Genomic DNA, 19,536 nt, shown 5'->3' with positions numbered 1-19,536 from the left:
CGACTGGATGCTACTAACAGGATGCTATCTCGACGTTAGGTATTAGCATATTGGTATAGGTACAGGTTTTTCTTTTTATATAAATTTCTACGGATATCACATTGATTAAAAAAAAATTACTGATATGTCTTTCTTATATCCAAGATAGAATTGGTTAAAAAACTATTATTTTTATTGGATATGAATAATTACTTAAATGATTAAGATTTTTTTTATTTAGAAGAAACAAAAGTTGGACCACCTTATACGACATGATGATTCTTTAAGGAGAAAGTAAAGTAGAGGGCAAAGGAGGAAGGGGAAGACCCACGAATAACTACAGGGGACAAATAAAGGAAACACTAGGCGTCATGTCGTATAGGGAGATCAAAGATATGGCCTGGAATAGAGCTGGCTGGAAGAGAATGTATGAATTAGTTGCACCGACAAGAGGAAACTCTTAAATGAAAAGAGAAAATATATATATATATATATATATATATATATATATATATATATATATATATATATATATATATATATATATATATATATATATATATATATATATATATATATATATATATATATATATATATATATATATATATATTATACAACTTAGAACGGCAGACAAGCTGACGGTCCACCTGATGGAAAGTGGTAACCGTCGCCTATAGACATGAGCAGTACCATGAACATAACAGAGTATGCTGTTTCACCCATGATACCCCCCATGCGTTGCCATTCCTGAGGACTCAGGTGTTATTCAGGACTTAGATGTTATTCCTCTGTACCTTGTAAATTCACGCCATATCCCACCCTTCAAATCGAAACGCAGCCATGCAAACACAGCTGCTTCACAAATGCAGCAGAATGACAGCGTCGGCGACACTTTACAAAATAGGCATGTAGATAGATTTATAGATAAATATATAATTTATTTGCATTACATAGACCACAAAATTAAGAACAGACATAGATTTATGTTGCGATGTTGTATTGAGACGACGAGGTCTGCTGAAATGTATATTTCCAATAGCTCGGTTATAACTGACAAAATTAAGAAATAAAAACTATCTTATGTACTAAATACAAATATAGGACATACAAAACTGGTGGGGCGATATATTGACCTAGTGCGTGCAGTGCTAAATTAACAATTATTAAATTTCTTAGTAAACCAACAACTTTATTGCACTGCACGCATGAACATAGATATGGCTTTATAGTACACAATAAAAAAAAAAAAGAGATAAAATAATATATATACCAAAAAAAGGAAAATAAAAGATGTAACACAATTTTTCTATTTGTGCGTAACCGACTTTTACTTGGATTGCCCGCGAAGCAGATTGTGTTCCGCAGAATGCACGTACGAGTATATCCGATAAAGTTATTAAAGAACTGTCTTTTTATTCGAGTAATATCGTCAAATTCATAATTTTATATTTTCTTTATTGCACTTGAACAATATATACAGCGATTAGTTTAACAACTTGTTAGCAAGAGAGGGCTTATCTCTAAAAGAGATCTCTTCCAGCCAACCCAGTGTAGTCAGAAAATAATTGATTTGCGGGTAATCTAGTGCAGGAACAGTACAGGTACATTTTTCTTTCACATTATATACATATTTAGTTGCAATACGCTAAATGGCATACAATACTATTTTCATTTCTCGATTCTGTGCATTATTATATTATTTATTAAATAAAATAAGTGTATCTCACAGTCAAAGTTATCGCAGTGCACTCAGATCCACTGAATATTTAATTATTTATTCTGCATTAGCCTTTGGAAACTCCGCGCTCGGCACTTCGTATTTCTAAAACTATTCTAGACCTATATTATTCTCGGTGGCAATAAAAGAACTGTATTCATGAGGTGTTCTGTGTTACAATAACATTTAAATATAAGTTCCACCGCCGTCGAGCACTGTAGCAGTTGCACGTTTTTATTACATTTTATATTAACATGGCCGGATCTATTATAAATCATGCATATAAATTAGGGGCGAGTAATATCTAGCAATACCTGTATATTTTAGTTACAATATCTATGTATTGGTCCTATAATGAATATGGCAAAGTCTGTTGTCCAAAAAATAATATTGGATAGCGGACTTTTAACATATTCGAAAATATCGTTGATATCCGACCAATGTGAACGATATTGAGTTGGCTGATGACCTTCATTCCTCCATCAGAGTACAGAGAAACCCAATATATAGATATCAGATCGGTATCCATATTAGATGTGCTTAATATAAATGACTTTGCACATATGTATAACTTAATGATTCTGCTTTGATGGTTGCCCTTAAATAAATAAATAAAATTATCTTCATAAAATAAAACATGAACTTAAATCAAATTCGAACATTCTTTCAGCTTTTCAAAGGTTGACTGTAAGAGAGCTCGCTACGGGATAAGTTCCCCATTGTATAATTAAACCTTCTTAATGTATCCAATGTAAAGTAAGTATAATAAAGATTCTACAATACATTACATTAAAGTCTGATTAATTTTCATATTACAAATTATTGAAAGATAAAATTATATACAATTTTGGTGATATTAATATGTATACTTATAATAAATCTATAGAGAGGTCTATTCTGTACATGAAATATATTTCCAAAATAACTATCAGGCGGTGATTAGTGATCGATACTGATGCCAAAAATGCAATCAGTAAAATTTTTGTCTGTCTGTCTGTATATTCGTTATAGAAACAAAAACTACTCGACAGATTTTAACAAAACTTGGTACAATTATTCTTCATACTGCTAGGTAGGTTATAGTATACTTTTCATCACGCTATGATCAATAGGAGCAGAGCAGTGAAGGGAAATGTTAAAAATGTTCACCCGTGCGATGCCGGGATGGGCCGCTAGTTATATTAAAAATTTAAAAGTTAATTTCTTGATCGTTACTTTTTGGTGCTTTATTTACCAAAACCATTATATTTGAGATAAAGAAGGATAGACTACTCTTTCAATCCCGCTCACACCGTCAAAGTTGAGGTCACTGATAAAATCTGACCACTGATTAGGTAAAATATATAAAAAATACTTAAGACTTAAGACATGGTACTGCTCATGTCTATATGCGACGGCCACTTTCCATCAGGTGGGCCGTCAGCTTGTTTGCCATTCTAAGTTGTATAAAAACAAAATGTCAAGCTGACAATGTAAATAAAACCTTGATGTGAAATTATAATTATCCAAACATATGTGTAGTAGAAAAAAAAAACAATTTTCTCGCTCTCTTTCTCCCTCTCTCTCATTCTCTCTCTCTCTCTCGCTCTCTATCTCTTTCTCTTTTTTCTAATTATATATATAATGATAATATCCAAATATATATTAATACGTAATAGTACTTTCTAAACACTATGGATATATCCTGTCCCTCTGACGATATGTCTTTCTGAGAAGGGATGGGGCCTTCTCAGAAATGACCAGTCGAAAACAGAATGAACTTCCTCTATCTATGTAATAGTGATACCTAGGTCAAGACATTCTTTATATAAATCTACCCGAAATGCGATATCATTTCAAACGACAATAAGATACGAAAATAAAGTATACTCTGCGTACAGATTCAAAGTAAATATTTATTAAAAAAATTTTATACAACTCAGAATGGCAATCAAGCTGACGGTCCACCTGATGAAAAGTGGTAACCGTCGCCTATAGACATGAGCAGTACCATGGACATAACAGAGTATACTGATTCCCTCATGATACCCTCCATGCGTTGCCATTCCTGTGGACTCAGGTGTTATTAATCAGATGTTATCCCTCTGTACCCAGCAAATTCACGCCATGTCCCACCCTTCAAACCGAAACACAGCCATGCAAACGCAGCTGCTTCACGGTTGAAACACGAATGGGACAGAGGTACCCAAGCAATCGACTTTTGCACAAAACCTCAATAAAGCAATATCTAATTATTGTGAATATTTTACTGAAGTAGGTGTTATCTTGCGTAAAACTACTATTGTTATTACCAGAACTTGTATAACTTTCCATATTAGCTATCAATCTCCGATTATCATTCAGTCAGTATGCATATTGGTCCAATAGCAAATATATTTAATATTGGTTTCATAAATACTGTGAAAAACTACAAAATCTGTAATAATACATCTTTATATTTCTCATTCACCGTGTAGCCCACGCATGGAATAGGCCACTTCCCTCTTTTCCCGTGGGTGTCGTAGGAGGCGACTAAGGAAGCTTATGATGGAGTGTTAGGCAGCAGCCTCTTAAAACATCTTCAAAGCCTAACTGCGGTTGCCAATCCGCCTGCCAAGGGTGGCAACTATTGGCAACTTCCCCCCTCCCCATCCCGAAAAGGTTTATGTTCAGCAGTGGACAGTTAAAGGCTAATATAATAATGATATTTTTCATTCAACTGCACACATATCTATGGAGTCCCTAACATCTGAGGCAAATATAAAAAACCCATGTTTCAAGGATCAGTTTCGCCTTCCAGATCCGAATGCGAGTTTGCGACATTACCAGTCTTTTATTTTTTTTTTTTCTTTCAGACGCAGAATACACTAAATGTAACCGTTTTAGCAATTTTTGTTGTGACTTGACACAAACGAAGGCACTAGTCGACTGTGATGAGCCCGCACTCGCGAACAACTTGCTCCGTCGACACGGGATTTAGGAACACTGAAAAGTAAACAATATAAATTAAAATACACTGTAGTAATCAGGGTCAAACTTTCATGTGCAAGTCGTCGTGCTTGAACATGTCTTGTCATTTTCCTCCGCGAAGATCTATTTACATGGTTATATTTCGGTTTGAATAATGAGATATTGAACTATAATTACAAGAGACTTAACACCTTACTTTTGTTTGCAATTTAGAATGAAGCTGACAGAATCGACAGATGGAAAGTGGCAATCGTCGCCTATAGACGTGAACTATTCATGGACCATGGCTATAAAAGGGGTATGCTGTATCGTCCATGATACCCATAATACATATACATGCTAGCAGAGGGAGACTTTTTACAAAAGTCGTTTGCTTGTGTACCGCTATCCCATTCGTGTTTCTACCGTAAAGCAGTTGTGTTTCGGTTTGAAGGGTGGGATACGGCAGTGAATTTACAAGGTACAGAGGAATAACATCTGAGTCCTCAGGAGTGGCAACGCATGGGGGGTATCATGGGCAAAACAGTGTACTCTGTTATATCCATAGTACTATTCATGTCTATAGGCAACGGATACCACTTTCCATCAGGTGGGCCCTCATTTTGTTTGCCATTCTAAGTTGCATAAAAAAACCCTTCATATGTTGCTGTTCTTGAGGACTAAGATATTAAGCATTTGTACCCTGTAATTTTAATACCATATGCTACTTTTAAAACCGAGACACAGCCATGCAAACAACTGTTTCACGGCAGAAACGCGAATAGGACAGAAATACTCAAGCAGCGACTTTTATACAAAGCCTACATGTGACAAAACGCTTAATTCTCGGTAATAGAATTTAAATGACCATTGTAACGTAGTAGTAATATAACATGCCAGTACTCGTTTAGATCTACAAGAAATGTCGTAAGAGGTACGAGAATAAGACAATGAAATAGTGCAGAAGAAAGAAATTCGATGTTTTTACTTGATTTTTATTCATGTTTTAACTTAATTTTTATTCATGTACGAGCAAACTGCTCTTGTAAATAACAGTTTAACATAACTATATGTATGTTAAACTGTTATATTATACAATTTCATTTTACCAGTTATGGTTGAAAATACGATGGTTATATTATTATTACCTACTATTACCTACACGTTTTCAGAAACCAGTCTCAGATGAAAAACCTAGACGACTCTTTATTTTGAAATTTTAAATTTATGCAAAAAGGTTTCAGGCTATTATTTTTAAATAATACTTTTTTCATCACATTTTGATCTAATGTAGTTCATATTTAGATTAAGTAAAATGATTTTTTACGACGACTGACTGACATTGCTATCTCTTTCTATCTCCTGAACTCAGCAGTGACAACAATTCTATTGATTAGGTACATTTGCCACTTATATATAGCAAGGAAAAATATGTTTTTTGAAACAGGATATCTACCATGAAAAGAAATTCCAATTTTTAAATACAATTTCGTGTTTTTGTTCATACCGTAATCGATGCAGTAGACTGAGCTAGTAGAAAAGAGTGATATTTTAATATTTTTCATCCAATTTGGGTTTCGTCCCCAAAAATTCGGGAAACATTTCGTGGTAGACCCTCAGAATCTAGATGAAGACCTATAGATGCTCTAATGTTTGTGATTCTATAGATTCTATCCATCACAATGAGAGAGAGAGAGACATGGCGTATAATTCTCTTATACAATGTTAATATTATTTATACGTTCACACCACCGCTAATCAAATACAGCAGGCTCTAATGGGACAATACTAGTGAATTACCGAGTACAAAAGGAGTCCCGATTTGAAGCTATTGTTTTGTTTTCACAACGCTAAACCTTTTGTCTGTATTCATTCTTATAGGGTGTAAATAGGTTTCACTCGAGCACGTTAAGATTAAAGGATATAGTACGTACTATCTGATTTAGACTTAGTTTTAGATTTCTATGTACACTAGTTTTTTTAAATGGATGAGATTTTTTTTATGCAACTTAGAGTGGCAAACAAGTTGACCGCCCACCTGATGGGAAGTGGTAACCGTCGCCTATAGACATGAGCAGTACCATGGACATAACAGAATGTACTATTTCGCCCATGATACCCCCCATGCGTTGCCATTCCTGAGGACTCAGGTATTATTCCTCTGTACTCTGCAAATTCACGCCATATCCCACCCTTCAAACTGAAACACAGCCATGCAAACAAAACTGCTTCACGGTAGAAACACGAATGGGACAGAGGTACTCAAGCAATCGACTTTTGTACAAAGTCTCCCTCTGGTTTCTGCGCTGTCAATATATGCTTGTGGGACAGCAATGAGAGATGATAGATGAGAATAAAAGCAGATTAGTTAGCCAATTATTACAATTTTCATAAAAAATAACCACAATTGTTTGGGCGAAAGGGATTGTTAGTAATGGACACTGAGAATCCCATTGTTAGCAATATATCTAACCAGGTCGACCTCCTCGTGGTTCCCTCTTGAAACTATCATGGTTAATTCCTGATGAATTCATCATGATGGGCTAACTGGCCTGTTTTCATTCTCATCTATCACCCTTCACTGGTGCTCGGCCAGCGTATCCCGTTAGCGCGGGCGGGGTTACCATTTTCACCTATAAAAAAAAAACAATTGTTTCCAGGGGAAACCGCGTGGAGGTCGACTTGATAAGATATATAACACTAGTAATAGGACAGTTAGATCCCATTACCGACAGTTCCTTCACCCATAAATGCACTAGTAGTGAAACCGTCATGCACAGTTCCAAGCGGATATCACAATGGAGTATCTGATCTGCCTTTTCATTATCACCTATCATCCCTCACTGGTGCCCGCCAGCAGATACCGTCAACAAAAGCAGGGTTACTATTCCAGTATCATCTATTAAATAAAGCACTCTCTGATTTCTTACTTCTAAGTGACCTTTGTTGAGTACCAAGACCTCTGATATAACTTACCAAACGAACAAATCGTCATAGTCGTAGAATACTGACGGATCTGACAAATATTACATATAAAGATCCGTCAGTATTCTACGACTACGACGAAATGAGAACTACTTTGAAATCAACTAAAAACATTTTTACTAGCTTTCTGCCCGTTACTTAGACTTAGACCTTCAATAATACAACTGTGAAAATTGCATCAAATTTAGTTCAACATTAATTGTGTAAGGTCGGAGCAAACATACAGACAGACTGACAGACAAAATTTCTACAAATTGTAATGGATAGATAGATAGGTAATTTATTTACATTAATTACAGTACACAAATTACAATAAAAAAAAACATACACATAATAGATAGATAGATAATTTATTTGCATCACTTACAGCACACAAACAGCAAAAGATACAAAAGCAAAGTTAAAAAAAAATACACAGTAAAAGAGATAAAAGAATGAAAATAAAAAAAAAGCAACAACTATTAGTCTAATTAAGGTCCCTGATATTATTTTTTTCTAAGTGATTAAAGTACAAAAGTCGTCTAGATACAATTATATTATATTAAGTAAAATGAATGAGAGAGCTATAAACAATCGGGATATAAAAATTAGAAATTTCTTATATTATTGCAATAAAATATAAGTCAATACATACGTGTACCACCAGAGAACAAATCTTGATCGGTTATGATGCTAGCGGCTGCAATGGCTGCTTCATCTAGAACTATGACCTAAAAAAAAAACAAAATACAACCGATCTGAGAACTGGCTTCTTTTTAAGTCTATTGAAAACAGATAAAAATTTTCTTTCTCAATCAAATCATTGGTTCACTTATATGGTTGTTCTATCTACAATGATATTAAATCTACCCTCAAAAAAATAATAAATAAATTTTTGGTATACAAATTGGGAATCTATAATTGGCTAATGTATAGTGTAAATATATTTTAATTATTAATATAAGTTGTTGATTCCAGATCATCATCATCGTCTTCCTACTCTTAGAATCAACATTCTAGATAATATAACAATAAAATAAAGATTCATTAATTTCACCGCTGTTTTGTTTATTATTTAATTTGTTTATTACATGCAATATATATATATATATATATATATATATATATATATATATATTTAATACATTCATATTAGTCGTTAACTGCCCTGTTCCAATATAGGCCTCCCTATATTGGAAGGATTTGCTAGTAATCGCCATGCTTGGCAAGCAGGTTGGCAACCGCAGTTAGGCTTTGATGAATTTTAAAGAGGGACGCTACTAACTTCGTTCATTACACTTAATATTTCCGTAATTTCCAGAGCAAATATTGAAATATTACCGTGTGGTCCCAGCATAGAATGGGCACCCTTTCATTTTCTGGGGGAAAGAGATGGTCAGCATGAGATTTAACAAGCTCATTACTGACAATGTACCCTAACAGTTCGACCTCCACGTGGTTCCCCCTGAAAATCATCTAGGTTAATTTAAGATGAATTCATTACGATGGGCAAACTGATCTGCTTCATCCTCATCTGTCACCCCTCACTGGTGCCCCGTCAGTGTATACCGATAGCGCTGGCAGGCTTACCATTCCATTTTCATCCATTGACCAACCCCTTCATTTCCCGTGGGTATCGTAATTTAATAGTCGAGGGATAGGCATCAGCGTTCCACTTTAAATATCATCAAAATCCTAATTACGGTTGCCAACCCGCTTGCCAAGCGTGGCAACTATTGGAAAAACCCCCTTAATGAAGGAGTCCCATATTCAGCAGTGGACAGTTAACAGCTTATTTGATAACGATAACTATTTGCAATATCCAAATAGATATTTGACACATTGTGATGAGTTAAAGTAATATATATATTTTTTTAATGGGTGACAATGGTATGGTAACCCCGTCTGCGCTATTGGTATACACTGGCGGGGCACCAGCGAGGGATGACAGATGAAGATGAAAGTAGGTCAGTTAGCCCATCCTGACGAATTAAACTAGAATTAGTCACGATGGTCTCCAGGGGGAACCACGTGGAGGTCGACCTGACAGGGTATATTGCTAGTAATAGGGCTATTTGACCCTATTACTAACAATCCCTTTCCCTCCAGTATTATATATTACCTTTGGGCACGTCATCACCGCCTCATGCATCGGCGGCAGCGTCACCTTCGTCCGATCCTCATCTGGTTGATTTCTCAACGGCAGTAAATCTATAGCGTTGGCTGCTAAGGACCACAGGTGACCAGCGCCCTGCGGTGCCCTGGCGCCTTTACGGAAATGCGGGTTAATTGATAAATTATGTCGCACTGAATTCTTCCAGCGTTCATCGTTCGCTTTGTAGTATGGAAAACGATCTCTGAAACAAACAAATTGTATGTACTTTATAAATTTTCTGTGTGCAAGTATGTAATTAAAAAAAAATAAGTATGTCTCTCTATAGTTACGCAAGCTCTGATTTAGAACTATATGGTGTTGCGTGACATATATTTTACATTTGTCACCCTTCACTGGTGCCAAATGTAAAATATATGTCCGGAGGGAGACTTTGTACAAAAGTCGATTGCTTGGGTACCTCTGTCCCATTCGTGTTTCAATCGTAAAGCAGTTGTGTTTGCATGGCTGTGTTTCGGTTTGAAGGGTGGGATATGGCGTGAATTTACTGGGTTCGGAGGAATAACACCTGAGTGCTCAGGAATGGCAACGCATGGGGGGTATCATGGGCGAAACAGTATATTCTGTTATGTCCATGGTACTGCTCATGTCTATAGGCGACGGTTACCACTTCTCATTAGGTGAGCCGTCAGCTTGTTTGCCGTTCTAATTTGTATAAAAAAAAATTACACAATAGGTACATATAGTACAAATAGCTAACTTAATGCCATATGGCATTCTTTACCCTTTAACCCCTTATTTTCCAAAGTGGTCTAGATGGACCCCTGAGATCCAAAGGAGACAGAGGTCTACGTTGGCGTGACAAAAAAATGGTAAGCGGGGTCCACAAAAATATAACATTAAGATAGTAATAATAATCAATAGTGAAATAATTACATATATGAATAAATACAACATAAAAAATAAAATATTTTTACCACTCGGAATTTCGAATTAAACAAGTGAGAATTGATTGGTTTATATTAAATTTGTCAAAAAAAAAAACTTAAGCTGTATGGAATCACTTTTTTAAAAGACCAACTTTACTTTTTTGATATCCACTCACAGAACAATCAATTAGTTATTAAACCAATCAATTTGTACTTTTTTATTCGAAAACTATTTTGTTATTCGAAAACTATTAATTCGTGGTTGAAACTTAGCCGCAACGCAAACTTCCACAGTTACCGCAAACCTTCACATTTATTGTTGAGTTTTGGGAATATATTAGAAATGTAGCTGCAGGGTATCCACCGGAACAAGCTAAATTTTGAAAGTGATTTATAAGAAAAAAAGCCTGAGAACCTCTGCTCTAACCATCAAAATGGAAAGCGAATGAAGGCAGTAGTGGCGTACAGACAAAAAACGCACCTAACTAGTTGTATCTAAGCTTTTAGCAACCCCAGACATATTTGTTAATCTGAGAATGTGTAATTGTATTATTAGTGTGGGGCACTTGTTTAATATAAAAAAAAAAACCTTTTCCCACACACCGAAGTTATTTATTTAATATTTTCTTTACACAGTTAATAGTACACTTTCACTAATTTGAAGGTTCACTTTGACTCGAGACGTGCGAGACCCTTGGTTCAGGGTTTTACTGAGCCTGGATGAAACTAACTAGTTAGCGTTACTGGCCATACAGGCGGGAAGAAACCAGGTACGTAGCTGGGCAGTAATTTGGCTAGCTAAATTAGGACTGTTGATTTAGTTCCTATGTGTTTATACAGGTATAATGCTGGTGATTTAAATGGAAATAAATTATATTGCTCTATCTATTTAAGAGCTGCGCTCTTGTCGGTGGAGCTCTTACCACTCACTACGATTTTCAGCGAGTCTCTTCACCTCTTGATACAACACGACACCAACTCCTTCCTTGATCTGCCTGATGTAACTATATCTCGATCTCCATCTCCCCCTCTTTCCCTCTATTATAATGTTCATAAGTTCGTCGTGTCGTATCAAGTGTCCCAACATTTTTCCCCTTTTGTCCTCAATAGTTCTAATAATTTGTCTTTTTTCCTTAACCCTAAGCAGGACTTCCTCATTGCTAATTCGATCCCTCCAGCTAATTTTCTCCATCCTTCTCCAGCACCACATTTCAAAGGCTCCAAGTGTATCCATTTCCTTCCGAGTTAATGTCCACGTCTCACATCCATACAGTATTGCTAGTCAGTAAAAATATGTCTATATGCTAGAATTGTAACAGTATCTTTTCATCGATCTGCAACTTTGACGCAGCGAATATAAGAGAAAAATTAAGAAAAAATATAAACGGAAAAGAATGAAATGATCAGGAAATAAAAAATAAAAATTAGTGGAATATACATAGAAAAAGAAATTGAATTAGTATTCGTAGTCAGAATTACTAAAAGCCCAAGTACAATATAAAGTTACCTATTTCGGTTGAAGCGTAGGCTGCAAAATTAGACCCTAATAAATATCTCTTAGTCAATTACTCATCTAAATAAATCGAGCCCTATATCCAAAGGGTTGCTTTGTTTTCCATAGTAGGAACAGCTTCATAATATATTAATACAATAGCTACCTATCAATGTCTTTAAAATTAATCAATTGAAAGCAAACGATAATATATTAAAATAAATTCTAAAAATTAATGTAATATATTACATTTAAATCATTATTTAAACAAATCTTAATATGTATAATTTTTAATACCTTTTTTAATAATAATAATAGTATTTATTAATATAAAAAAGATATGTAACAATTATACATTTATTTACAAGACTTCACACTAGGATTCCCTGTGTCGTGAAGTCATGGGCCCTTTTCTGCTTACAAATTTTAGTAACTAATTTATGAATTTTAGCCATATAATTTATTCAGACATATATATATATATATATATATATATATATATATATATATATATATATATATATATATATATATATATATATATATATATATATACTCATATCTTTAAATTAAATAATATATTATTAAATAAAGTCAATGTAAAATATAAAATAAAAGAGAAATAAAACAAAGTACATTTTACACAGAGAAGAATAATATGATTATTGGTTTATAAATCTACAAAAACTGTCACTTAAAGAATTTTACCATTAAATATTTATGTATTGACCCCAATTTATCTATCGACAACGTCAGTCGTAATTTTCACGCTTCACCTACGTTATCATCAAATATTTTACTGATCACACAAATCAGATTTTTGTTAGAGCCTATAAAAAATAAGAAAGAAAGAGAAATAAATTATTTCTTGGATACATTCTTACATACATACTTAATATGATTACATTACATAAGAAGTTTATTTATTATTTATTTTAACTTAATTATTTAATTGCTTAATACTTTTCATATATAAGCCGAAATTAAATTTTAATATAGCAAGCTTATTTGGTTTGTGTTAAAAGTACATATACAAAACGTAATACAACTTTTTTTTACAAATACATCTAGATAATTCATCATAAATTGGATATATATATCCTACTTTTATAAATGCAATATTTTAGTAATAACAGTATAATTTAAAATTATTTTTCCTCCATTGCAGTTAATCTAGACAATGAATGCAGGCTCAATTCAAAAGAGCAAAGTTTTGCAATCATATTCTTTTTACAATCTATTTTCTAATTTAGCTGGCATGTTACAACTGCTGCATTTCAACAAGCTTCAGACGAAAAATAAAGCAAGAATTAAAAAGATCGCTGTGAAACCTAAAAACGTGAACTGGATTAGAAAACTGCTAACAATAGTCTGCTAATTACTGAACTTTCTCCTTTTATTGTTTTTCCAGCTACGAATAGCTCTCTGTAAAGCCTTTCTGTTGTCAGTCTTTGCTTCTTTGTGTATAAACTTTGTGTATTTAAGCCTCTGTTTGAGCTAGTACTTTACATGTGCATATTGATATATAAAATTTTTGTTTTCAAAATACCTTCTCGCCATAAGACAGTTCAGTCTTTATGGCATTCATATAATTTAGCATGAAAAAGAACATACACTTTGGTCCTAGTTACATAAACAAATTTGTAAGTATAGATAATCTTTAGTAAAGCAATAATACGTTCAATTAGTTAAGTTACGTAAAATTAATAACAATGAAATAAATCTATGAAAGACTACAAGCTACTTTTATATAAATTAATTCAATTTTCACAAACAATGACGAGCACCAACATACTCAGAGATACTTATTATATATTTATAATTTGATAGGTCTTATTTTTAATCTAGTACAGTATACATTATATTAAAAAATATTGTTACTTGCGAGTATTAAATTCCTAAACATCTAGCCATCATGGAATAAACCAGAACTTTGTACCTGACTATAATGAGGATAGCCTAAAACTCCAAATACTATTTATTAATAAATAAGAAAAACAAATAGCTCTTTTTATAATACAATACAGATAATACATAATTTTTTACACATAGATCAATATAGTTTTCACAAGAGAAATAACGAACACAAAATTTAAAAGTAATTTTGTGTTATTAAGTAAATCAAATATATAGTCAAGAGATATGTAATGATACCTATAAGATAGGCACAAAGTAGACGTTAGTAAGGTGTTACATACAAAAACGATTATATTTAGTATTCCAATCGTATATTATACTAAAGGTCCCAAAACGCGTCCTTGCGGTACTCCCAACAATAATATTTACGAAGATGTTGTGCCATACCCTTTTTCGGTAGCTAGGGCAAGCGTCCCGTCGCCGAGTGGCACGGGTGATCGATTGTGCGTCCGACCGCGACCAAACAGCACGAGACTTGCGATCACGCCCCCTAATTTGAGTGATTATCAAAACATCCTGTGTCAAATGCTTTCGATAAAGCGATCGTGGGGCGTTTAGCTTTTACACCTGTTGGCACCTGATGTAAAAGATTGAATGGCGGTGTTATGTTTGGTGTAAATTTAATTAAAAAAAAGTCGAAACGGCCTATGAATAGTTTCATTACCAGAATATTGTAAGAGGCTGCTAAGGGAACTAAACAAAATAATGCAAGAGAAGGCAAACCCAAAATTCTATACCAAGCCGCCTGAATACTGTAAAATAATAGAAACAATATTAGTTTGATTACTATCGAATAATAAAGATTTACTTCCAGCTATATTTTTCAAGACTTAAGTTGATTCTTTGAGAAAATAATTGGAAAATCGATCAAACAACTCTTTCCGTAGACAAGTTTTTAACTAGTTTATCAATAGACACGTTTTCGATATCACACACGAAACTCTCTCTCTCTCGCACGTATGAAAAAAAACAGAAGAAAATTGTTGTCTCGTTCTACAAGTGTTACATGCACACATACTGCCATAATCAAAACTTTAACTAAAGGTGCAACAGTGTATAACAGTTGTAATGAATTAATAACAGTAGTTCAATATTTACTGAACGATAAGCCCCCGAATCCAGTAGGTACACGGAGTGGTGCCGGCGAACATGATCTATGATAACGTAATCTGTTTACAGAGTTACCTTATTACGAGGTGGATTCCCCACTTGACCAGATAGTTCTGATAATGAATTTTACCTGTTGTGATTAGATTATGAGTATTAGTTTTGACTAGCGTGTGCTGTGACTTTGTTCGAGTTTGTTATAATTCAATTTTTTATTTTTAAATTATCATAAAGCATAGCCTCGCCTTAATCATCATTATCGTCATCATTTCAATCATTATCCGTCCACTGCTGAACATAAGCCTCCCCCATAGACTACCATACTTTATAATGGTCCTGAGCCACCTGGATACACTGATTCCCTGCAATACATTTTAGGTCATTACTACATACAGTTTTTTTTTTAAATAAAAATCATATCTTACTATCTTAATTCTCATTATTATAATAAAACTAGCTGACTCGGCAAACGTTGTTTCACCATATACGTTATTTTGAGAATTATACATGAAAATTTATCGTAAAAGCGTGAAAATTTGAATTTGTATGTATTTTTCAATGCTAAATCATAATAAAATAAAAATAAAAAAAAATTGTCAAAAAAATAAAAATACATATTTAGGGTTAGGTCACCCTTATTATTGAAGGTATGAAAAATAGATGTTGGCCGATTCTCAGACCTACCCAATATGCACACAAAATTTCATAAATATCGGTAAAGGCGTCTAGGAGGAGTTTGGTAACAAACATCGCGACACGAGAATTGTATATATTAGATTGTAACTAGCCTAGTACACGAGAGAAATTAAAGGAAAAAATATATCAGCAACTTAATAAGAGGAACAATCAGAGCTAAAACAGACATTTTTATAATTTTATCTGTCTGTCTTTCTGTCTGTATATTTGTTCCGGCATCACGCAATAACTACTGCACCAAATTGAATGCGGTTTTCACAATTGTATTTTCAAAGATCTAATTTAAAATCTTATGTACATTTTGTCTTGATACAATTTTTTTTAATGGGTGATAATGGAATGGTAACCCCACCCGCGCTATCGGTATACACCGGCGGGGCTCCAGTGAAGGATGATAGGTGAGTATGAAGCAGGTCAGTTAGCCCATCGTGCCGAATTCAACAAGAGTTGTTCACGATGGTTTCCAGGGGAAATCACGTGGAGGTTGCCTTAATAGGCCATTGCTAGCAATGGGCTGTCAAACTCCATTGCTAACAATCCCTTTCCCCCTCTTTAGAAATGATTATCCACATTCAAATTCCACGCGAAATTACGAACACAAGCATTAGCTTGTGTTCATAATTTCGCAATTTCGTAAGATATTAATCTTATATATCTAAAATACTCTCCAATTATCTTTCCCCTCTCACCGTACTGGTTACGCTTCAAACTCTTTTCTCCTACATTCTTCACGACTCTGGAACGCGCTTCCTGATGCCATTAAGAGACTACCGACTAAACCATCTTTCAAAAAAAGCGTTAACGCACACTTTTTATTTTTATCCGAGCAGTAAAAACTTTATATTATTCTCAATTTCGTGTATAATATAGTGTGTATATGTGTAAGTATATTTGTTATTTATATATATTTATTCGTTTATATATTTAATTTTAGTATGTATGTATATCAATAATTAGTAGTACCGCATTCGAGTATTCTGACACTTCCCTAATTGACTGGGAGAGAATGCTTTTAATTAAGTCCGCTTTACACATATTTATACTAATGAATAAATAAATAATAATAAATAAAATATCACATAGGAATGTCAAATCTTAATATGTTACTTATACAAGATATTAGGGTTACCACTCGAAAGAAGGCGCCCATCTTTTGTATTCACAAAATTAACTTTCAGTACTCGGCAATTGTGTGTTTGGGAACAAAGCAACAACCCTATTTTAGAAATGACACTAAAGTAACAAAGTCGATTTCCCTTTGTACGCATAATTTGATATGAATGCTAAATATGCTTTTTGTTATTTGTATTCTATTGTTATTAAATTGCACATATAATGTTTGAATGTCCTGCTTTAATAATTAAGTATTATTTATTTATTTATTTTACACTTTATTGCACCAAGTAAAAAAAATATATATATATATATATATATATATATATATATATATATATATATATATATATATATATATATATATATATATATATATATATATATATATATATATATATATATATATATATATATATATATATATATAAACAGAAGAGAATGATGAAGGGAAATTAAGGGAGAACAAAGGAAAATAGTACTAAAGGGAGAGCACTGTTACTTTGTTTAGTTTTTTATTTACCAGAGGAAGACTTTGTACTTGTGTATCTGCTCAAACACAGCGGTGCTTGTAAGTATATAGTCCTCAGGATTGGTAACAGTAGAGTTACCACAGACAATTCATTCTAGGCTGTCCATGGTGCTGTTCTGGTGTATACGGGCAGCGGTTGCTACTTTACTACTGTATATTATAAAAAAAAATATGTCAAATGACTAAGTCGTATATTATTTCGGCTTACAAACTTCGAATCCGGCCGACGTTGAAAATAAGATAAGTGACTGTCACCGCCCATGAGCACGCGCAACATTAGAGGCATTGCAGATGTACTGCCGGCCTTTTAAAAAAGGAATATGTTGGGTTATGATTAAATTACCAACTAACTCTCTGGTGACGGAAAACACCGATGACATTAAGATGATGGCGGAAGAATCAGGTTTTCTCTCACATTTTAATAGACTAAACTAAATGTTTAGGCTCATTTTGTATCATTTTTAAAATTTTGTATTGCTCATTAAAATTAACTGTATTTATCATTTAATAAATGGTGCAATAAAGTGTAAAATAAATAAATGAATGTGAACACATCGTTTGTTATGTGATTGTAAAGTACTGATGCCTCTGGCTACCCCTTTAAGAAATATTATTGTGAGCTTTATTTTTCTTTGTCGCTTTTAATTGAAGAGTGCTTTGAGTAAAACTTTATCTATCTCTTTATGATATCTTTTAACATAATATAGCATAATTTTATTTTTTTTTTATTTATAGGTGATCATATATTTCAATACTCGAGAAATCCTGAGTTAATTAAACATAAGAATTTAAAGCCAGTACCTATTTTTTTCCTACGATGAAATATATATATATATATATATATATATATATATATATATATATATATATATATATATATATATATATATATATATATATATACTTTACTACAGTTATTCTTTTTAAAAAATATTATGGTAATAATTTCGTAGCTAAAACATAAAATAGGTATTAGAAAACTATTATAAAAAAAAAAAAACAAAATCACTAAGCATGACCAACCTGACTGTGAAGAACTTACGATATCCATTGATATATAGCGGAGACAGTCAGTTCCCCTTTCTCCCGCAGCGCTCGTTCTATCAGCTCAGGGTACGTGTACGGAGGTTTCCGTGGCGCGGGCGGAGTGTCAGGAATCATCACCGTCGGCTCCTTCTTCGCGGCCGGTTCCTCATCAGGCACTTTAACGTTGACGAACTCGTCCAGACGAAAGTTCAGGAGCCAGGCCAGGCTCGCGCAGTCGTTATCGTCGTCGGCGGTCTTTGACCATTTTTTGCGACGCCATTTCGACCTGTCACATTTGCCCGGCATATTTATTTGACAAATGTGACGTATTTACAGGGCGGAGTCGCGATTGCACTGAGCGTGTTTGATTTTGGAACGCGAGCGCTTTGTGGCTTCGACGTACCAGCCAGCGCTATCTCTGGCTCCGACGGAGGTTGCCCATTGGAATAAAGCGTAACGAAAAAGTTTTGTTATGAAATAGTATGAGAGAAATAATGCAGCATTGTTTGACACAGTTAATATTGTAAACTTACAGCTATATATATATAAATATATTAAAGAAACATATTTATAAGTAAATCATACATTTCTTATACATAATACGTATAAATTAACACATGTTAGTGCGTTCCAACAAATAAAATATAGTTATGTCTAATAAAACCATTCATACATACAAATACATGCATTTTAAATTATTCCAATCTATCTTCTATTGTCTTTGGTTACTGAATTCTTTCTAATAAAAAAAAGAATTTATTAAATCAGTTTAAAACTGACGGTGTTATAAGATAACAAACATAAAAACGTAACCGAATTAAGAACCTTGTTCTTTTTGAAGTCGGTTATGAGTACATAACATATTTTTTTTTTACAACACAGGGGGCAAACCAGCATGCGGCTCACCTGATGGTAAGTGACTACCGCTGCCCATGATCACCCACAACACCAGAGACATTGCAGGTATGCTGCCGGCCTTTTAATACCTCGTTGGGCATAGCAACGTAGGGAGGGAGGCAG

General features: G+C 33.7%; 2 protein-coding genes across 2 annotated transcripts in view; one reads left to right on the top strand and one right to left on the bottom strand.

Moving 5' to 3' along the window:
• Nucleotides 1-19,536, top strand: part of LOC113523390 (tumor suppressor candidate 3) — a 558,159-nt gene that overhangs the window by 453,622 nt on the left and 85,001 nt on the right. The window lies entirely within an intron of this gene.
• LOC113510334 (forkhead box protein L2-like) lies at nt 623-18,886 on the bottom strand. The gene is made up of 4 exons (XM_052895320.1): nt 18,533-18,886; nt 9,714-9,948; nt 8,247-8,322; nt 623-4,663 (listed from the first exon to the last, which is right to left on the bottom strand). Exons 1-4 carry the CDS (start codon nt 18,820-18,822, stop codon nt 4,599-4,601), a joined length of 666 nt encoding a protein of 221 aa, XP_052751280.1. The 5' UTR covers nt 18,823-18,886; the 3' UTR covers nt 623-4,598.

Source organism: Galleria mellonella, unplaced genomic scaffold, assembly GCF_026898425.1.
Source record: "Galleria mellonella isolate WM207_F2 unplaced genomic scaffold, CSIRO_AGI_GalMel_v1 utg270, whole genome shotgun sequence".
Classification (NCBI taxonomy): Eukaryota; Metazoa; Arthropoda; class Insecta; order Lepidoptera; family Pyralidae; genus Galleria; species Galleria mellonella.
The sequence above is the reverse complement of the archived record's forward strand: the minus strand, read 5'-3'. Positions and strand labels throughout refer to the sequence as shown.